The 22,965-nt window shown below is 46.5% G+C and overlaps 1 protein-coding gene across 1 annotated transcript in view; it reads left to right on the forward strand.

The window, feature by feature from the left end:
- NTF3 (neurotrophin 3) overlaps window positions 1-21,193 on the forward strand; it is a 64,304-nt gene extending 43,111 nt beyond the window's left edge. The window contains exon 2 of the mRNA XM_003820329.5: window positions 20,088-21,193. Coding sequence (XP_003820377.1) covers window positions 20,088-20,882 — 795 coding nt within the window. The 3' untranslated portion in view covers window positions 20,883-21,193. The remainder of the gene's footprint in view (window positions 1-20,087) is intronic.
- Window positions 21,194-22,965: the final 1,772 nt, after the last annotated feature.

A 22,965-nucleotide genomic window follows, 5' to 3' on the forward strand; every position in this document is an offset into this window, starting at 1 on the left:
AAGAAATGATAGGGAAGGCTGGGAGAGGGCAAAATAGGGTCTCGGAAACCATTTAAGAGTCTATTGAAGTAATCCAGGCAAAAGAGGTAGCATGGACTATAGAGAAAAGGAGGGTGGATTTTGAGAAATAGGAGGAGGCAGAGTCAACTGGAATTATTAAAGATCAGTTCAATGTGGGGGCAGGGAAGAAAGAGGACTCAAACATGATTTCTGGTGCTGCCTTTTCCCAAGAGAGAAAATCCGAGAGGCTGGAGGAGGAGCAGGGTTTGGGGGAGGATGGTGACTTCAGCTTTGGATATAGCACCCTTGAGATTCCTCTGCAGTTCAGGTGGAGATGTCTAGTAGGCCATGGATGTCCCATGGATGTCTATGGGTTTGGAGTATAGGACGGAGGTCTGTGCCTGGAGATGTGAGCATAGACGTATCTACACATCAGCAGGGTGGATGAGATTGCACAGTCATATCCTCAGATGAGAAGGGAAAGCAGAATGTTGGAGAAGAATATGGAAATAATGCAAGGGAAGTGCTGGTGGTGGTAGGAGGAAGACCAAGAGAGGTGCCGTCTGGAGGAGGGATCGGAGTGTCCAGTGATTCAGAGAGCATGAGGGAGGAGGGGCTGTGGCACACCTGCCTGACGTTGAAATGAAGAATGGTATTCTAGGTGGGGCTGTTTTTTTAGGGACCTGGTACAGGTGGGGATGATGGACATAGGGAATTCTGCTCTCTGGGAGACAGCATGTGGCTGGGATCAGATAGTTACAAAGTTAGATGACAACTATTTTATTTCATTTCTCTAATACTGGCAACATCTGAACATTATCTACAGAGGAAGGAAAACCTTTATGGAGGGGTAGGTTGAAATATGTCTGGGCCAGGCATGGTGGCTCACACCTGTAATCCCAGCACTTTGGGAGGCTATGGTGGGAGGATCGCTTGAGCCCAGGAGTTTGAGACCAGCCTGTGCAACATGGCAAAACCCCATCTCTACAAAAAATACAAAAAAAATAGCTGGGCTTGTGGCGCATTCCTGTATTCCTAGCTACTTGGAAGGCTGAGGTGGGAGGCATCACCTGAGCCCAAGAGGTCGGGGCTGCAGTGAGCTGTGATTATGCCCCTGCAATCTAGACTGAGTGACAGAATGAGACTCTGCCTCAAAAAAGAAAAAAGAAGAAAGAAAGAAAGAAAGAAAGAAAGAAAGAAAGAAAGAAAGAAAGAAAGAAAGAAAGAAAGAAGGGAGGGAGGGAGGGAGGGAGGGAGGGAGGGAGGAAGGAAGGAAGGAAGGAAAGAAAGAAAGAAAAGAGAAGACAAGAAAAGAAAAGAAAAGTAAAGAAAAGAAAAGAGAAAATACGCCTGGGATGGAGGCCCTGATGGAAGAAGGTTTCTGAGGAAATGGGTGTGGGTCCCAGAGTGTCAGTATAGGGCCTGTTAGAGAGCGAGTATGATAAGGTCAGCCCTGCCACTCAGAAGAAATTCTGGTTATACTCACAGTAATCACACTTCCTGGTTGACCCAGGGCAGTCCTACCGTGCAACCATTACCCCAACAAAATTATTGCTTACACCCCTTTTCACTTTTGAAAGTTTAGGTGATAAAGTATCTGGTCTCCTCAGAGTATACATCTACAGAGATTCGCAGGTGGAGTTAGACAGCTGAAGGAGCTCCTACCTGAAGGACTCTGTGCAGCAGGAGGCAGGATTCTCTGTATGATGTTCCAAGAGGCTTGAGGAGATAGGAGCAGCTGTGAGGGGAGGGAAGACCTGAAATGAGAAAAAGAGCAAATTGTTGATCTACAGTAAGGGCTGAGCAGAGCAGACCCTTGAGAACATCAATTTGCTGGGCACCGAGTAGTTCATAGTCCGCGTTTCCCCGTCTTTAGCAGCCTGCGTGTCTGCTGGGAGAATAGATGTATAAACCGATCTGAGGTTGGAGCTGCACAGGGCAGATGTGGCCAGAGGGTAAGGAAGTGGCTGGAGTGGTGGATCATGAGAATAGCACACCCGTAGTAAGCTCTGCACATGGAGATACTTATTGCAGCACTGTTTATGGGAGCAGAGGATTCAAAATAGTAAATGTCCAACAAGGGGGTGTCATCCAGTAAATTATGGCAAATTAACGTGATAGAATATTATGTGGCCATCAAGATTTTGTTTAGGTAGAATTGTAATATAAGGAGAGAAAGCCTAGATTGTAATAGTAAGTGAAATAAGAGAGTTCCAGAATGATGTATATTAAACCATCTCGCCTATAATGCATAGAGATTTTTTGATTTATTTTTAAAAGGTTGGGCACAAATATTCCATAATGATACCTGTGGGAGCTGATAGATGATATATTTTTGTATTTTAAAATTTTTCTTCAATAAGTTCATTATATTACTTTTATAATAAGGAAAAAACATCTCTCTAGGAAAAATTATTTAAGGAAAAAATAAACATGAAAAAGGGTGTCTGTAATCACAGTTTAATTTGGCCTTCTCAGAAAACCATTGTAGGGAGTTTTTATTCTCTAGTTTCCCCAGGGTGGGGAAGATGAGCAGCATGGCCCTAGTGTTTGAGAACGTGGGTTTTGATATCAGACATGCCTGGGTTTGAATCCCAGCTCCGCTAAGCTGAGCTATAGTATTGCCATGGTGTGATCTCAAGCAGGCTATCCTTATTTATGAAGTGGAATAATACACATCCCCAGTCTCTTCTTTATAATTCCGAAACCCAAAAAGCCCTGAAAACCCAGAGTCGTTTCTTAAAGTGACAGCAAATTCATTTGGCTATAAAACCTAACCTGAATAGAGCTAGTCTTTATTTCACTTCAGTGAATATAATTTTGCAGTGGAAATATTAACATGTTTAATCATTGGATGTTTGCCCAGATCTCACGGAGGGTATGAGGTAATACTCAGGGTTCAGGTAAGTTGTGAACTACAGGATCTGCGTCATAGGGTTATTGTAGAATGAAGTCAGGTTGTGATTGCAGGGTTCTTAGCACAGTTCTTGCCAGAGAGTAAGTACTGAGAAAGTGAGTTATCATCACTATTGATGCTATAATTATTCGTGAGCCTTCACTAAGTATGGAGTGCATGATTTCTGCTTGCCCCTCTTCCCTCCATTTCCTTCTTTATTGGGATGTTTGAGAAGATTAATGTATCACATATAATGAGAATTTAGGATGGCATTGTTTAGGACACAGGACTGCAAAAAAGGGAAGTTCCAGCACAGATATTTTCCTGCCTCTTTTCTTATTCCAGATTTCTCACTTTCTGGGGAATTAGCTGTAGGATATAATGCACATTAACAGGACACCCAAATACTTGAAGAGCTAATGGAGAAGTAACCCTTACTCCCTTGGTGACTGCTTTCGTCTCAAAGCACATGTGTTCATTATAAAATGTTAATGTATTTACACCATAGTTGCTGTACATTTAAAGGTTTACTGTGCTTTAAGCTAAAACTAGCTGGATATCAAAGGTGCTTTTAATTGAAAAGTGGTTATTTACTGCTTTCCGTAGGAATCCACAATAAGATTTTTTCATTGCAAACCCTCCTAGTATCTTTAAAATGCAGTTCAGTTCACAAACATTGATTTGCATTCAACGTTTTGCAGAAGCCTAAATAGAGTGCAAAACGAGGTCCACCTGCAAGACTACAGTTATTACTTCCTCTTTTTCTTGGAAGCATCCATGCATTGTAAATTCTGTTCGTGTGGCATCAGCCAACTACATTATTAACATCACCAGGAGGAATTAAAATGTATCATGTTATAGGATCAAAAGTTTCACATTCTGAATCAATGCCAGTATAAAAAGAATGTCCAGACCCTTCCGTCTGACTACAGTCGGCAGGGATCCCCGCCCCAGCAGCCATGTGACTCACTTCGCATTGTGGTGAGGGTCACTCGTGGCTCATACGGGCCTGCGGCCCGATAGGCCTCCCCGTGGGGCAGCATTTAGCCTTTTCAAAATCAGCTTAGGATCACAGACCCTCAGGTCTTGAAGGAACTTTTTGGAGTTTCCTCTATTAAACCCAGTTTTAATCTGGTCATTTAGACTGCATGTCTAGAAACACTACAGCATTTTTAGTAGTAAACTGGAATAAATCTTCAAATAAACGACTTTAACATTTTGCACATGGGTCCAGGGGCAGAAGAGCTCGTCTGTTGCCTTTTAGGAGGGCTCTAATCTTTTTCTGTTTCAGCTCATCGGGTCCTCATTGTCCCCTACTGTATGTGCCCGGCACAGTGTCAGGGCACATTTCTACACAATGTTGGATTCCAGCTGATCCTCCGTGTTAATCCATTCGTTAGTGCCAAATTGCAGGGTTCCTTGCCAAGCCCGTCAGCACAATCAGAGCTTCTGAAGTCAGATACCTCAATTACATTAGTTCAGTTGTCTCATTAGCCCTCATGCATCATCCAAACTCATCATCAAACGTGTTTTCCTTCATTATTGTTGTCATTTTCTTAATACCAGTCTTGTTGAAAAAGGATTGTTTTAGATACAATTTTGCCTAACTTGTTTGATCTCCAGAATACAATCCTAAATAGAGCCAAGATTTGCCAGAGAGAGGAGATAGTGGTTGAGGCTGGTGAAGCTTCCCTCCGGTTAGAATTAGAGAGAAGTGGATGCAGAACTTGGGCTAATAATGGACCCGTCCATCTCCCTAGTCAAGAGGACATTCTTGCAGCCAGAGGTGGTTCCACTTTGGAAATGATCTACTTTGTGTAAACCGGTGCATCACAGATACTGTTAGAGTATCTCACAGATACTGATACAGCATGGTCTGCATTTTGTAGATATGAGGGCTCTCCCTTAGGTTTACAGCCGGATGAAGGAGCTCCACTTACCTGGTGATCACAGGCATGTGGTCCACCCTGCTGGGCTCTAGGACTTTGAACATAGAGAAGGCTATCTTTTAGGAAGACTGCAGGATCAGGAGTCGGGAAGCAGGGATTCTGCTTGTAGTTTTACATCTAGCAGTAACAACTTTTAGCCCATCCCTCACCTACTCTGTGCCCTGGATTTCTTGGCTTTAATATAGCAAAAGCCTCTCTTTATGGTTTTCCTAACTCCATCTCTCCCCAAAAAGCTGGAGATGTAAGTTTTAAATTCCAGTCCTTGGCACATAGTAGGTGCTCAATCTCTCATCCTTCTGTCCTTCAAGATAGCCGATGGCTTAGCCATATATGTTCCAGACAGGTCTCTCCGTGTCTTTTGGGAAAGCCTTGTTGCTCTCAGACTGGCCTCTAGGCCTCATGTTTTCCCACTTGCTCTTGCCTTCAGTGTTGGGTCGTGGGCTTGCCTCATTACCTGTTTCAAGGAGGCCTCTATTTGATCCCTGGAGCATCCCTGGGAGTCTGAGGCCTTTAAGGACTCCTGTGGTCTCAAGGAAAAAGAACTATAAGTAGTTCTCAGGCTCCCTTGATCAATTCAAAGTCATCTTCAGCTCTTCCAGTGCAGCCCCTCCAGAGCTGTTGAACGCCACCTTTTTCCTCTTTCGGGAAACCCACAAAACCTTGCATGGGGTTGTGCTCTGTGTGGTTTTCCAGCATCAAATTCACTCATCAAAAGATGCATCAGGAGGGTGGAGGGGGTGGCGCCTGGGGTGAGGGTCAAGCAAGGAAGGCCAGAATGCCTGTTTGCATTCGCAACGGGAACATTGGAAGTTAGGGTGGAAAAACAATCCCACCGGCCTTTATTTACCACAGTGGGTAGCCTCGGGAGGAGGGGGAGCTGGGTGGGAAAGGAAGACAATAGAATGCTGTGTTGCCTTGCTGTAAAAGCTTGCTCTAAGCAAATAAAGTGGCAAGCTCAGTCCGAGCCCTGCTCAATTAGCCCCAGTGCTTAAAGGGGGGTCTCCCTGCAGCTGTTGGCGGCGGGCGGGCTGGAGCAAAGGCAGGCGCACTCTGGGGCACTCGGGAGGCGAACCGGCAGGAATCTTGCATGGGAGCTGACCCGGGAGGGAGACCAAAGGACCCTCCAACCTGATCCCAGTCCCTGCTTCTTGAACAGAGGGCTACAGAAGGGGTTGGTGGGGCCACTCTGGGGAGAGGCAGTGTGGGGAGACCACGGAGGAGGTGACCAGAAAAGTGAGTGCAAACGTTTCATGCCGAGAGTGACCGACATATGGAACATGTTATCCGGAAGGGTTACAGGCTGGAGGAGCTCCTAGAGTTTTTCAGGGGGTGGGGTGGGGGAGGGGGAAGCCTTCAGAAACTCAAGGAGGTTTCTAAACAAAAGGAATTTGAGAAGGGTTGGAGAAATAATGAGAAATGCAAACTTGACCCAGAGTTTCTCCTTCCATCTCACGGCTTCTCCCCTGCCTGTCCTCACATGTTTCCAGTTCATGGGGACCCAGGAAGGCCACTGGAGCCCTGTGCCTGACTCCACGTGCACCTCACTGGGGGTGTGGGTGGCGGGGTAGGGAGGACCCGCAGAGCTGGCTCGCTCCTCTGTGCTGAAAGGGACCCAGAGAGCGAGAGCCCTGCCTGGCTTTAGACGCCTGTGGACTAGCAGGCTGCTAGCGCCGGGATGGTCTCTGGATGATTTACTCCGGTTCCTGCCCTTGCTGGAGGAGCAATTTGATGCCGGACTGGGAGTGAAAAACAGACTTGCCCAGGGACTCACAGTGGCCAAAGGGGAGCCTGGGAGTAGACGCAGGCTCTTGATCCCTTCTGCTTTTTGGCATCTCCCCTTCTCAGCATCCCTTGCCCAGCACACCACGCACACATGTACATACGCACGCAGACACACACACCAAACAGATGCACACAGAATAACACCACCACACCTACATGCACACATACACAGACATACATGCAGCACAGACACACACAGAATAACACCACACATACATGCACATACAAACAGAATAACACCACACACGCACACACACACCACAGGCACAGACATAACACCACACACACATGCACATACACACACCACATACACACATAATAACACCACACACACATGCACACACAGAATAACACGATACACACATGCACATACACCACAGACACACACAGAATAGCGCGACACACACGTGCACACATAAACATACACACACCACACACACAGAATAACACCAGAAACATGCACACACAGACATACACACACCACACACGGAATAACACCACCCACACATGCGCACACACACAGAATAACACCACACACACGCGCATACACACACCACAGACACAGAGTAACACCACACACGCACACACACAGACATACACACACCACACACAGAATAACACCACACACACATGCACACATGCATACAGACATACATCACACACACAATAACATAACACACATGCACACACAGTCACACCACACAGATACACAGAATACCACACACACATGCACACAGACACATTCACAGAATACATATATGCACACACACACATACATACATGCACCACACAGAATAACACCACACACACATACAGACACACAAACATACACACACATGCACACACATACACCAAACAGACACACTCACAGATATACTCACAGAATACACACACGCACACACATGTATAGACATACACCACACAAGCAGAATAACACCACACGCACACACACCACACACACACAGAATAACACCACACACATATGCACACCAGAGACACACTCACACCTAGACATATACACCACACACATACAGAGACACACGCACACACATGCATACTACACACATGCACATGCACACACAAAAACATACATACACAGACATCACACATGCATACATATACACAACACACAGACACACCCACGGGCTTACACAGACACCACACACACATAGATATGCACACAGCACACACACACGCAGAGAAACAGACACACTCGCAGGCATACATGCATGCATACACACACTACACACAGACACATCTGCAGTCATACACAGGCACTACACACATAGAGACATACAACACACACTCACACACAGACACACAGACACATGTTGTGTGCTCATGCGTACATGAGCACGCACACACACACACTGCCTGACTTGTTTCCCACAAGACGGGTACTGGCCTGTCGCTTGTAGCCCTCCTGTCCCAGCCTGTGTTGGCCAGGGTGCCAGGCACTGCCACCCCTCTTGGGACAAGGTACAGGTGGCCAGTGTGATCACGGCCTGTTCTGAGAGCCTCTTCCTGAGCCAGGAAGCGCTGTGTGATACTGAGTGCCCGTGCCTTCGTCTTTCCCATGGTGCTGGCTCTTGGCCACCTGCTGCATCGATAGCACCCGCATGTCACTTCCCTGGCAGTAGAAAGAAAGGTAGGTTAGTGCAGGGAGGTCACTGGCTTTGGAGATGGTGGCAGGGTGGAGCGGTCTCTAATGTGAATGGAAGTGCACATGCCCTCTGGACCTGCAGCAATGCTGGCTTCAGAGGGGCGTTCTCTGGTACCTTTCCAATTTTCCCCAACCAGGTAGAAGAGCCACCGCCCAGTGTCTTGGGCTCAGCTGAAACCCCCTGTACAAGAAAGAGACCCCCCTTTCCACTGTGTCTCTCTCCTCCTCCCTACTCACTGTCTCTCTCTCTGTCTCCCTCACTCCGTGTCTCTCTCCTCTCTCTGTCTCTCTGCCTCTCTCTCTGTTTCTCTCTGTATCGCTCTTTTTTTTCAATCTCTGTCTCTATCTCTCCTCCTTTCTCTTTATCTCTCTGTCTCTCCCTCTGTCTTTCTCTCTGTGTGTTTTTTTTTCTGTCTTTCTGCATCTCTGTTTCTGTCTCCCTCTCTCGGTTCTGTATCTTTGTCCCCCTCTCTCCCTATCTCTGTTTCTCTGTGTCAGTCTCTTTCTGTCTTTATGTCTCTGTTTATCTCTCTCAGTCTCTGTATCTCTGTCTCTTTCTCTTTTTATTCTTTCTCTGTCTCTTTGTTCTCTATCCCTCCATCTCTCTCTCCCTCTCCCTCAGTCTCTCTCTGTCTCTTCCTTTCTCTGTCTCAGCCTCTCTCTGTCTCTGTATCTCTATCTCTTTCTCTCTCTCCCAGTCTCTCTCTCTCTCTCTCTCTCTGGCACTCACTCACCCACTTACTTGAAGTCTCCATGAGCAGTGGGTGGCTTCACCTTTCTGTTTCGCCACTTTGCAGTCCGACCCGTGGGGCTTGCAGACCCTCCGCTGGCGCACACCTTCAGGAGACCAGCGGTGCCAGGCCACTCCCGTGTTCTTCAGGGTTCCAGCCCCAAGTAGTTGGTAAACATCAGTAATTGTCCTAGAGATCCACTGTAGATTCCTCATCCAGGTACTGAATCAGGCCCTTCTGAGCAAATTTAATGGAATGACCTTGGTGACATTACAAGATGACGGCTTATCTCCTGTAGTCTATTATTGTTGGGCATTTAGGTTGATTCTATGTCTTCACTGTTGTCAGTAGTGCTGCAGTGAACATATATGTGCATATGTGTCTTTATGAAAGAATGATTTATAGTCCTTTGGGTATATACCCAGTAATGGGATTGCTGGGTTGAATGGTATTTCTGTTTTTAGGTCTTTGAGGAATCGCTTAGGTCTTTGAGGAATCGCATTTGCGTTTTCAAACATCATGGAGAACACAGGTCTTGAGGATGTGCAGGAACATGGAGACCAAGGAATGAAAAAGCCATCAGGTTGGAAGTGAAGTCACCCAGAGTGACTGCAGGTTTATGGACAGAAAGGAAAATGCTCTGATTCCTGGTGTCCATGAGGAAGGTGGATGCCAATAGATGGTGCTACACAGACACTTGTGAAAGGAAGAAGGGAAAGAGTCTGCCTCCATGGGCTGAGTAGGGCTGCTGGGGCCTCAGGCTTCACACATAGTGTCAGACATGCTGTGTTGGTCAGGTTCACCTGGGACCCCTGTGCCTCCCCCAGGAAACCCTATTGGTAGGTGTGGGCAGGCTTCCCTCCATGTGTCCTTAAATACACTGACTGCTCTGTGTGTGACTGTGGATGAGCAGCGTAGGGCTGGTCATCTGGAGGGCTGGGCTTGGTTCCAGCTCTTGTACTGATTGATTGATTGGTTTTGGGCAAGTCACTTCCCCCCATAACCTTTCCATTGTACCACAATCCTAATAGAGTTGGATGCCAGTTCCTGGCACCCTGGGCTTCACAGAGACACAGAGAAACAGAGAGGACCAGAAAATTAGGCTGATAATAATCATTTCTTCTCTATTTGGTCTGGAGAAGAAATGACTTAGGGTTGGCACAGGTTAATAGAAGCATAGGGTATGTCAACTAGAAAGAACCTTTGAAAATCTTTAGTTCAAGAATTCTAAACCTAAAATCTGTGGGACACTAGGATGATTTTTATGGACTCTTTGAATCACCCTGAAATTTTTAAAAATATTTTTTCTTTATGGGCACATGTGCGGTTTTTTAGCAGAAGGATTCCTTAGCATTGATTACATTGTAAAAGGGCCAACGATCATAAAACAATTAATTCCCCAGCATCATGTTATGTGATTCATAACTGAGGGGTCTCCACAGATGGCATTTGGAAACGTGCGGGTCCTTTTTTTCAGTTGTCACCATGACTGGGGTCACGATGGATATTTAGTAGGTGGGGGCCTGCGTTGCATGCATGGGGGATTAAACTTAACAATAAAAAACTGTCCTGTTTGAAATCCCAGTAGCACCCCTCTGGAGAAACACTGCTCAGGAACTGAGCCCCCAAGATGCACAGTGATTGTCCCGTGGCCACAAAGCTCATTAGTGGCAGAGTTGGTTTTTATTAACAGATCAAAACAGGGGATGTGCCAAGAGCCTACATTATTTTGTTTCTCATCATCAGCTGCAAATGTGCTGCAATCTGTGAAAACAAAAGAATCAGAAATCTGTCCCACCTTCAATGCTCCAGCCATTTTTAAAAATGAGTCTTTGGGTTCTTGGTTGTTTTTTACCATCAAATGAGAAACGAGGAAAGGAATATTTTACATTTGGAGAAACTAAACCATAAACAATTGATCCCACTAGCGCCATATCACATAGATACGTTCTTCAGCTACTGTGAATTGGTGACGCAAGCCTTAGACTGGAAATTTCCCCTTTATGTTTCAGAGGATCTGTCTTGAATGTCTCTTACTCTACAAAGAAAGAAACATTAATATACCAGCATGCTGCTTGCTACCTAGTTTACTGCAATGAAGTGGCAGGTGCCTTAGACTTTGGAGTGAAATTGAGAGATATTCCACAGTATTAGCTAAGAGTTAGGCCTGTGGGATCACAGAGACAGGGGTTTGTTCCCTGGCTCTGCCTCTCAATTGATGTGTCTTCTTAAGAAAAAGTACTTAATCCTTCTGAGCCTCAGTTTCCTTGGCTGAAAAGTGGGGATAATAATCGTATCCACAAAGATTAATTGAGATCATCCATGTGAAGTGTTCCGCACAGTCTAGCATATGGGGAGGCTCAATAAATGTGAGCTGTTATTACAAGCGATTATTATGACTTGTGTCTGTGATTAAAGACAGCCTGGGGTTCAGAGTGTTTGTGCCAAAATTGCTTTCAGAGGACAAGCTCTGGGTTGGTTTTTCAGTCTTCCCCAGCTGCCCAGAGTCACTAGAGTGTTTGGGGCTGGAGTCATAGTGTTTATTAAGTGCCTACCACACACTCCAGTTTTGATGGAAGATTGGTTTTCTTCCTGTGTGCACATCCCCACATCACTACATGAGTGGGTGAGAAGAGACTCAGAAAAGCACCAGACACATGTTTCTTCTGCCTCAGTTCCCTAGTCTGTAAAAGTACTCAAGAGCATGATGGCAGCCACAGGGAACAGAGGGGAGAGACACCTGGAGGAGCAAAAGACAGTCCCAGCTGTCAGTCTTCAGACACCATGGTTTTCTGGAGAAGGGATCCAGACCAGACCGCCAATCAATATAGCCGCAGACCGCCAGTCAATATACCTCATCCTTGTGAAAGGCGGTTGTCTGTGTGGCAGCAGGGAGACATGAGGGGCCATATTTGACACAGGCCTGCTGGCCAAGTCTAAAGGAGTCTGCCTGCCATCTGACCACACTTTCTGCAGCCAAGTCCTCTGGGGGCCAAATCAGTATGGTTTGAGTTTATCCCCGACTTGCTGCTATGGTTGATGCACACAAAAAAGGTTTGGCCATTGCCAAGCCAGCTGTGGTCTTGGTTTGGAAGAGGCAACCAAAGTAAGAATTGAATGGAAGGCATGCTTTGGGATTTCCCTTAGCCTTCAACCCTCAAGAGGAAGAAGAGGAAGCCAACTTCTTTATTCTGCCATTTTGAGACTCATGCTTGTCTGGGTGGATAACATAAATACTTTCATCATTATCATCATTATTATTAATTATAATTATTGAAAATCAATTACTCAGCAGCCCCTACCTTGTAATGGTATCACTTACAGTTGTATAGCATTTTGCAGACAACATATACACTTGACCATAAACTCAACTCAAACATAAGCGTAAATTTAAAACAAAAACATTGACTTGGGCAGCTATTATCTGAGGTCAAAGTTATTCTTTAATTCCAGCTGTACCTTCAGCTGCCTATGTGGCTGAAGCAACTTCCCCTTGTGTGTTTTCACACTTAGAGATTGGAGTAATCCAGACACAGAAAATGATACCAAAATTGAAATGTTTCTGAACGTTAAATGATTCAATAATTTGAAAATAGTTTCAAGTTTTTCAAAATTCAAAAATTTGAAAATAGTTCGACTAGAGCCCATCCTCACCTCAGGTAGCTATGTGGTGTATGTGTGTGTGTGTGTGTAGGCACACAAACCCATGCATGCACACCTGTATGCACAGTGGTGGCTGAGTGTGAATTACCAAAACAAATACCACTAAATGCAAGATAACACCATGAAGGCTAGTAGCTGGATTGACTCAGATTTTCTCTGCAGATCCTTCCTAGTCCACCCTCCTTCCATGACATGGGAGTTTGTGATATTCAAAGGATAAAGTAAACCTGAGTTTCCTGGGGCTTGTGTCGGCATACCAAGCTCCTTTAAGATCTCTCTTTGCCAAGACGGGGCTAAGCCAGAGGCTTCCTTGGCCTGGGGAATAACTGTCCTACCTTCCTCCCTGGAGCGGCTGGCACACACTGTTTTGACGTGGGCCATGCCTTCCATCTTTCACGGCCTCGGGGCCAGAGGAGGGTATGCTTTGAACAATGTGAAATTCCTCTCCTAACAGCTGTGCAAAGGAAACTCACAGCTTTCTATCTCCATCTCGGTCCACTTAGCTTTCTTTTGGGGTATAGGTTTCTTGTCTGTTCAGGGGTCCCTGTTCCTCACTTTCTGGCCTTCAGAAGGACCAGTTTCAGTACTTCCTTTCTTAGGGAGGCAAGTCAGTCTTCTGAGGTTCTCTGTTTTATTTTATTTTATCCTAGAGTATGCCTTCACTGTTGACCGTGTCTTGCCTCATTTCTGCTGAGAAGCCAGCATCTTCTGAAAATTGAGTGTCTTGTCCTGTTTCAGATCTTGGGCCGAGGATTGACCATGTGTGTTAGTCAGTTTCAGAGCCCTGAGTTTTAAGTGCTAAGTTTTAAGGAGAGGAACAACAGTAGAATTAGATATCTTAAAGAACAGGATAGGAATCCACTTCCCTGCCCCTTCTCTCACCTGGTTTGACACTGCATAGATACAGACCTGTCCTGAGTTCAGGGATTGTCTAATGAGGCCTCACCAAATACCGACAGAGAGACTAGCTGTTTCTTCTCTAGCTCACTGACTGCTTCTAGTTTCCCATGACTTTAGAGCATGTGCGTCAGCATGTTTTGGGGACCACCTCTGGCCTGCTTTCTGATCTTGGCTCTGTCCCTCAATTTATGTCTTTTTTGTGCTCCATAAGACAGGGAGTTTCATGGTTGCCACTACCCGAGAGGTGTGCTAAAGTGAATGAGGTGGAGGACGCAGAGCTAGCAGGGAAGAAGGTGCCGTGGAAACCCACACAGCTTTATTCATGTGAGCTCATTTCTCATTTACTCCTTGTAGCAATTCCAAGTCACCCTCTCCCTTCATCCCTTTCCAAGCATTTCCCTCCCTTGTTGGTTTTGGATCCATTGTACCCCCGGTGAGTTAACCTACATGTTTTAGTTTGAATCTAATCATGCTATTTCCAGGTTGCCAACCCCCAGGGGTGCTTCAGCCTAATTGGTCTGTCCTCACTGGTGTCTGCAGCACCTTCCCTTTGAGCGTCATCTGTGCATTTTAATTAATCTGCCACTTTTTCCTCCCTCCTGCTTCCGGATCATTAATAAAGAGATTAACCAAAACCAGACCAATCCCCAGCGGAGGCTCCACCAGGATCTCTCTCTCCCAGCTCTCAGCTTTGTCATGGGTCAGAACATCATCGTGTGGCCCCACTGACTAATTTTGAGGCCTCAAGACCTATGTTCAGAGAAAAGCCAGTGTGAATTAATTTTTCAATTAAGATTTGGGGAACAAGCATAGCCAGTCTTTTATATATGGCCTTAGTTTAATATTTCCACCACATTCCTTTCCCTTTTGTAATTCTACTTTAAATCTATCACTTTCCCACCTCTCTCCCTTTCCAGTCCCTGAACAAGACATTAGGGTTATCTGGCAGGATGTCTCCTGAGCCTGTAGCATTAGTCAGAGACCATGTCATAGCCGAAGAAATTCTCCAAAGAATCAGGCCCTTCTGGACACAGCTGGCCAGCGTCCTCTTTGACCCCAGCCAGAGAATGCAATTGCCTCCAGAGAATATGGCTCTACCAGAAATAATGAAATCTCTTGAATTTGCATATTAAAAATTTGGCAAATTAAAAATTGCTTTCACCTCTGCTCTCATGACTCCTCTCTGAGGAAAGCTAAAACAGAGGCTTTCTGCTTTCTTTGTAAGTCACCCAGATTTCCAGCGCTGGTCTCAAACCCAGGATGTGAGATGGTGCACTCCGTGTTCTGTCCACTACAGCACAGGGCCTCTGCAGGCACAGGTGACCTGCAGATGGGCTGCACTGGAGAGCATCAGGCCCAGGAGGGACTAGGGTGAGGGAATTGGACTGTGTTTACTTTTGTGGGGAATGCTTTCATAGGGAATACAGGGAGGAGGACACAGGATTGATGGCCTCAAATCTCTGCAAACTCTGCTTAGAGCTGAGGCTTCTTGGGGAAGGGCACAGCCTGCTGACAGCAGCCGTCCTGGCTCCAGGCTTGGAGCTTGGGCTTCCCCTGGAAGTAAACTCTCTAGAATGTTTAAGAGCAAGGACAGACGGAGAGGCAGCCGAGTATCATCATTAATAACATGAGCTCTAGAGCCAGAAGGTGCAAATCCTGGCTCTGTTGCTTGTTAGCTGGTTGTGGAACCCCTCTTTGCCTTGGTTTCCCCATTCAAAATGGGAAATATAATAGTACATACTTCAGGACGGTTGTTACTAGGATTTAAGATTTATGTAAGCCAGTACCTGGCACTTTGCATTTTTATTCTTGGTGATCTCACCCCTAAGCAGTCTAAAAATTTACTTCACACATGTGCAGCAAGAGGCGTCTTTAGGTACACGGTCAGGAGGTGCTCCTGTGTAGGGAAGCTGGTCCCGGAGAGGTGAATTGGATGAAGGCTGCAGCCCAGTCTCTGCATGTGACAGGGCAGACGCAGGTTGCTGGGGGCTCAGATTCTGTGCCACTGTCTACCCCAGCTTCCTTTTCCATGTCAGCTGCTTCTTGAATACCCCCAAACCCTCTGTGGATGCTGTAAACTGAGCCAAAAAGAAGGAATCAGAAATTGCTCTCTTTTGAGTATTTTGAGGGATGGTGAAACCTTGTAGGAATGTTGCTCCAGGGACTGAGAAAACACCATATGTGGGAAAGCGTTTCTAAGTGAGGAAAATCGCACATGCACGTCGGTCAGGATCTTGGAAAACTCTGAGCAGGGGAAATGGGCACTGGGGAGAGTGTAGAAAGGGGGTTTACTAAGGTCTTTAACAGGTCTTTTTCTAATTATAGCCAAGAAGAGCCTGGGGACCATGGCCGACTTCAGAGCCAGGGCCTGTATTTTCTTTGGGAAAAGAAGGCAGAGTTGATTGGCTTCCAAAACCAGGCTTGGCAAAAGCCCATGCAGGCTCTCCAGCCAGTAAGTGGTGCCTTGGGTGGGTCTCGATCGTAGCAGGCGCTCATTCAGTAAATAGACATTGAAACTCCGCAGCATGTCCAGCCCTATGCTGGGAGTCAAGGATGTGTGGATGGAAAGGACATGGTCCCTGTCATCAAAGAGAAGGCACACCAACAATAATAGCACAATATGACAATTGCTTAAATGAAGCTCTCTGCAGATGACAGGGACCCCTAGAGAAAGAGCATAGACATAAGGCACACCAACAATAATAGCACAATATGACAATTGCTTAAATGAAGCTCTCTGCAGATGACAGGGACCCCTAGAGAAAGAGCATAGACATCCCCCTAAATAGAAGAACTCGCTGCTGTGCCTTGCCCGGATGGAGCTGGCACTGCCTTCCTGTTTCCATTCCCCACTCCAGGGAACTGGCCCACTGGGGGACTCCCACCCCAGACATGGAGTGAGAAATGAAGGTATTGGTGGCCAAAAAGTGACCAGAGATCAGAATGCATCTATTCTTGCCCCCAGCAAATTCAGAAACACCACCTCTCCCTTGCCCGTGTTTGTTTTCGTCATTTGTCTGTTCTCTGGGCTTCCAGTTCATAATATTCCTTTCTTCTCCCACAACCAGTGTAACTGGTCTGAGATCCAAGCAGTCGGGCACCATGGCATCTGGGGGAAAGCCTTGTGAGGACCGTGTTGGTACAGATTGCTGTGAGCCAGATGTAGAGGAGGGAGCTCTCCAGACGCTGGGTCCCTCGCCCGTGTGCGTCAAGGGCAGGTGTGCACCATCTCCCGTGGCCACAGGCCATTCAGCTTCATGTTCTCTAACATTTCTAGTGTGCTCACTCTGTGCCTGATGCTATACTAGGTGCTTCCATGTGGATTTCATTGTTTACCCCTCACGATAACTTTCATGGTGCACAAGCCATGTGATTTTTGTTGAGCCTACGAACCAAATGCCCCCGTCACTCTCTGCCATTGTTTAGCAGTCTGACCTTAGACAGCTCACTTCACCACAACTGCAGGCCTCCGTTCCCTTATCTGTATAAATGAGGAGGTTGTCTAGGGTCCTTTCCAGCTGCAAACCTCTGTGTTTTGGGGAGTTCTGTTAGCAACATTCTTGGACTTGCTCTCTACGAAAAAAGCTAGAAGTCGATTATTAAAATGGAGTCCACAGGAAGCCTGCAGGGCTTTAAGACAGCCTTCTAAAGAGTTTAGAAACACTCACCAGCCTGCAGATGACTTACTCCCACTACTTATTACAAAGTATCACGGCAAGTAAGAAAGAAATGGTCAGCCACTGGGAGAGCAGGCTGGGGTTGCAAGGAAGTGGCAGGTGCTACCGTTGGGATCTTGGGGGAGCATTGTAGAAAGGTCAGCTTTGGAACCAGGCAATGAAAAACGGGTGAAATTTCAACAGGAGAGGCAGTGCACATGGGTCGTGATTTGAGTAGCAGTGAGTAGTGAATGGGGTTGGAGCAAGAGGCCTGTGAGCCCAGTCATCACATGGAAAAGGGAGGTGAGGGCCAGAGTGCAGAGAACCCCTCTCACTTTCCTGTGGGTCTCTCCTCTTCTTCTTTTTTTTTTTTTTTTTTTTTTTTTTTTTGAGATGGAGTCTTGCTCTGTCACCCAGGCTGGAGTGCAGTGGCGTGATGTTGGCTCACTGCAAGCTCTGCCTCTCGGGTTCACACCATTCTCCTGCCTCAGCCTCCCGAGTAGCTGGGACTACAGGCTGCCACCGTGCCTGGCTAATTTTTGTATTTTTTTTTTAGACGGGGTTTCACCTTGTTAGCCAGGATGGTCTTGATCTCCTGACCTCGTGATCCACCCGCCTTGGCCTCCCAAAGTGCTGGGATTACAGGCGTGAGCCACCGTACCCGGCCTTTCTCCTCTTCTTTAAACTGCATTTAGGTTGTCCTCATCTATAAGATGAAGGAATAAGATGAGATGGCCTCTTTATATGGCTTATCTACTTCTAATAAACTTTGGTTCCATATTCCAGCCACCACCCATAAAGACTCCTACTTTTTCCTCCTCAATCCATCAGCATCAGCCAGCATTCTCCCTCTCAGTTCATCCTGGTCATTACCTCACTAATCTGTACCTTGACTCTTATTCTACCTGGGACCTCCCTTCACTAACCATACTTGATTTATTTCCTTAAGAGCGGATATTGTGTGTACTCTTAGCTTACAGTGGCTGAGCTTTTGGGAGGTTTAATAAATTGTTTTTCAATAGACTGTCAGTCCTAAATGATTTTATTGCAGCTGTATTATTCTTTTTGAGGGGAGTAGGGAATGTAATCCTAGTTGTATGCCATATTTTTTGTATTGTTCAAGTCGCATTTTGTTGGGCCTGTAATATTGAAGAAAATGTCACTTGTATGCAGAATAGGAGGGAGATTCCTTATGCTGTAGAGGAACCATTTTCCTAGGATAGTACAATTCCTTAGAGTCATCTCTAAGGGTGAGCAGCAAAGCTAGAATCCCTCTCTTGGCTTTGACCTTGAAGGAGTCAGTTTTCCCAAAGACTAGTTCCCATGGAAAGAAGATGGTCTCCTTATCACAGCAGCAAGAGGAGGCAGTATGAGCAGAGTGCCTCACTGTTGTTGACCTCTAGGGACAAGTGGGCCAGCAGTATTTCAGACAAGCTGGGAAAGAGGCTGTCTGTGAGTCCTGGGAGCGAGTGAGCACTGGCAGGCTCAGACATAGGTGCTGGTTAGCAGGACTGCTTTTCTGTTTCTTGTGTCGGCTTTGTTTATTTCCTCTCTATTTTCCCCCTGGACTTAGTAAAGTCTTTCCGAAAATACCAAAGGTGAACCAGGGGAAGAGTTTTTATTTTCCATGTTTGGACAGAACTTTAAAGAGGAAATGATGTACCCCCCTGGGAGCCAGTGAGGTGGCAGCGATGGTGATTAAGGAGTGAATATCTCAAGGAGGTGGACGAATTGGGGGATCACTAGCTCAGCTGCCCCTCTCCACCTGGAGCATCTCCTTCCAGTGCTACCCTCAGAAGATCTGGGCTTTGCTCTAGTGAGGGAGACACTAGCAATAAAGGTGTCTTGAGATCAGCACTGTAATTCCACCAGGACGCCACCGGAGTCCGGTGTTAAGCTTCTACTATGGCAACAGAATGAGAGCATGGATGGGTTGAAATGCCATTTCAACAAGGAAATAGTAGAATTAGAAGAAGCATAACCACTAAAAGGAACATTTTGTAGCAGAAATGTTAAAAATCTAAAGGAGGCAAGTGAATCAACAATGACTCTTCTATTCTGGGCAAGTCCAGCCCATTTATGTAAGGTGGTTATTCTGCATCTCTGTCTTCTACAAGTAGTGCTGTGGCAGAGCTGCGTTTTGTGGAGAGGGTCCCCGGGGATGGAGCAGATCAGTTGGTGATGCGAGTCTATCAGAAAGCTCGGCAGAGCACCCTGGAACGTAGGCCCTCTCACGGAGTGGGTAGTGGCCCTACATGTTCATTTCCAAGGGCAGGAGAATAGACCGTTCCAGCTGCGGCCTGGCCAGGGATGACCCCACATCTGACACTGCAATATGGGGGCAACTGAACCAGTCCTCAGCCTCAGTGTGTTCCAGGGGCTGCAGCTAGGGAGCAGTCGAACTCTTTCTTGAGACAATTACAAGGCCACCGCTGCTGCTGCTGAAGGGAAGTTACTCCATGTTTACAATTCTCAGGTTTGAAGTTTTCATGCTTTGCCAAGGTAGAGTGAACCATGCGTCTTTGCAGGCTCAAGGGATGTTTAAAGAAGCGGTAGGACATCGTCCACCCACAAGCAGAGACTGCAGGATAAAGCAGACATCGAATGTAAATACAACCCGTGCAAAAAGCAGAGTCAGCAGACCTGGAGTGCATTCTCAGTATTTCCCGGGGGTGGGGGAAAGAAATCACCTCTTCAGAATGTCCAGAGGGGAGTTGCGTTGCTTACCTGGGGGGCGGTACCCTCTCTCGTGCCCTCCCAGGGCTACTCAGCCTCAGGTAGCTGGTGCCAGAATAACACAGACTCAGCTGCCACAGCCTGCTCTTAACACCTGTGTTTCCTTTTCAGATCTTACAGGTGAACAAGGTGATGTCCATCTTGTTTTATGTGATATTTCTCGCTTATCTCCGTGGCATCCAAGGTAACAACATGGATCAAAGGAGTTTGCCAGAAGACTCGCTCAATTCCCTGATTATTAAGCTGATCCAGGCAGATATTTTGAAAAACAAGCTCTCCAAGCAGATGGTGGACGTTAAGGAAAATTACCAGAGCACCCTGCCCAAAGCTGAGGCTCCCCGAGAGCCGGAGCGGGGGGAGCCCGCCAAGTCAGAATTCCAGCCAGTGATTGCAATGGACACCGAACTGCTGCGACAACAGAGACGCTACAACTCACCGCGGGTCCTGCTGAGCGACAGCACCCCCTTGGAGCCCCCGCCCTTGTATCTTATGGAGGATTACGTGGGCAACCCCATGGTGGCGAACAGAACATCACGGCGGAAACGGTACGCGGAGCATAAGAGTCACCGAGGGGAGTACTCGGTATGTGACAGTGAGAGTCTGTGGGTGACCGACAAGTCATCGGCCATCGACATTCGGGGACACCAGGTCACGGTGCTGGGGGAGATCAAAACGGGCAACTCTCCCGTCAAACAATATTTTTATGAAACGCGATGTAAGGAAGCCAGGCCAGTCAAAAACGGTTGCAGGGGTATTGATGATAAACACTGGAACTCTCAGTGCAAAACATCCCAAACCTACGTCCGAGCACTGACTTCAGAAAACAATAAACTCGTGGGCTGGCGGTGGATACGGATAGACACGTCCTGTGTGTGTGCCTTGTCGAGAAAAATCGGAAGAACATGAATTGGCATCTCTCCCCGTATATAAATTATTACTTTAAATTATATGATATGCATGTAGCATATAAATGTTTATATTGTTTTTATATATTATAAGTTGACCTTTATTTATTAAACTTCAGCAACCCTACAGTATATAAGCTTTTTTCTCAATAAAATCATTGTGCTTGCCTTCCCTCAGGCCTCTGCCATCTGTTAAAACTTGTTTTGTGATCCGGCTCTCAGGAGTCACTCTGTAAAATCTGTGTACACCAGTATTTTGCATTCAGTATTGTCAAGGCCATGACTGTCGTTTTAGTAAACTTGTTAAAATCAGATGATGTCAGAGTTGTGTATAAACACAGTTGTATCCCTCTTCTGGTACATTTAATGTTGGGTTAATGAATTAAAAGAACTGTTATGGCCTCCACTGAAAATGATACCCTGTAGCTCTGGCCAGCAAGTTCTATACCAAATTCTCTGCTGTTAGCTTGGAAAATTAGAATTATGATTTGCTCCAGTGTTATGGTCCTGGAACAATAACAACGACCCTGGCAATTTTAGTTTTGGAAGTTTCTTTGCAGCACATTTGTTGTTTTGGGGTTTGGGGTTGTTTAAGGGTTGAATTTTTTTGTTTTGGCTTTGGTTTTTGTTTTGCTTTTTGCAAGTGCTTTCATCTTTTTAGGCACATAGGAATTTTTTAAAACTATTTGTAACAAAATAATTGCATGACTACCCAGAAGCAAACTGAAATGGATCATGAATCATCTATACATAGAGGATAAATTTATTTATGGCCGATTCTCAGCCTGTGACCACCCCTCCTCATCTGCCAGCCCCTTCTAGAGCTGTGAGCAGAGTTGGAAAGTGCTAGGGCTTTGGAGTCGGACCTGGGTTCAAGTTCCAGCTCCTCCCCTGTGAGCTTGTCCAGGTTTTAGAGACTCTCCGAGCCTGTGCTTCCTAGGGTCAGAGTCAGACAGCGGTCCTTGCCTACGTCCGAGGAAGGTTATAACCCCTGAAACTTTCTAGCATAGCGCAGGCATTCAAGAATGTTAGTCCCTCACCCATTCCCTTCCATCCCCCCGAGATGTAAAATGCCGAAATGGAAGGGAACTTCTTGGTGCCTTCTGAGTCCCAACAGGAGTCCATGACAGCCAAGGGGTCATTGTGGTGATGGCCTCACCTGTCATGCCCAGGCAGGACTGAGGGGACACCAGGGATGTCCATCAAGGAGTTTGTTGATGCCCATTTCCCATTGAGAAGCTCATCCTCTTGGGGTTGGAACATAAGGATGCTCATCTCCCATCTTGGCGGAGGTACAAGGTGTCTGCTAATCCAGCACTGCCCTGAAGCCCCGCCCTCTGCCCAACCTGGATTGCCCTGCATTCATTAGGGCCCACCTGTCCTACACACTGACATCTCCTTAGCACACACCTGTATGGAATGTGTCCTTTATGGGACATGAACTTTTGAAATAGACTCAGCAAATAGCAGTAGCCTTAGTTAGGAACATCATGACACTGCACTTGATCTTGGATGCCTAAAATATGGGGGAAGGAAATAAGGAATTGACCATGTGCCCATCATGGGCCAGGCATATTCAAACCCTGCCACCATTAATTGTCACAAATCCTTTGAGGGAGCCAGTATCATCTCCAGTTTACAGGCAAGGAAACTGAGGCTGGTGGGTTCAACTAGCCCATGGTCTTTAGTAAGTAAGTGGCAGAGTGAAGATTGTAATCTACGTGGCAATGATGGCACAGTCTTGAACCCTCGGCACTAGTCTCTCCCTCTCCCACATAGCAGCATCACATTTCAGAGTGGGTATTATAGTCCTAGATATATGAAAAGCACAGCCCTCTGCATGGGAACCTTTTGTCCTATTGTTTCACTGAGCCTTCATCAAGAACACAATAAACCAGCTGATAGGACAAGGAGAGTCTTAGGACTAGCCCAAGCCCAGTTATCAGGAGCTCGTCATTTCAAAGTGACCATTTCCCTGGGCTTCTAGTAAGCCCTCCACCCCTAAAACAGCAGGCTGAGGGATACTGCAGCTGACGCATGTCTATAAAGCTTGAGTCTCAATTGTTTAGCCAGCACTGCAGGAG

The sequence above is a fragment of the Pan paniscus genome, chromosome 10 (genome assembly GCF_029289425.2).
Source record: "Pan paniscus chromosome 10, NHGRI_mPanPan1-v2.0_pri, whole genome shotgun sequence".
NCBI classification, from domain to species: Eukaryota; Metazoa; Chordata; class Mammalia; order Primates; family Hominidae; genus Pan; species Pan paniscus.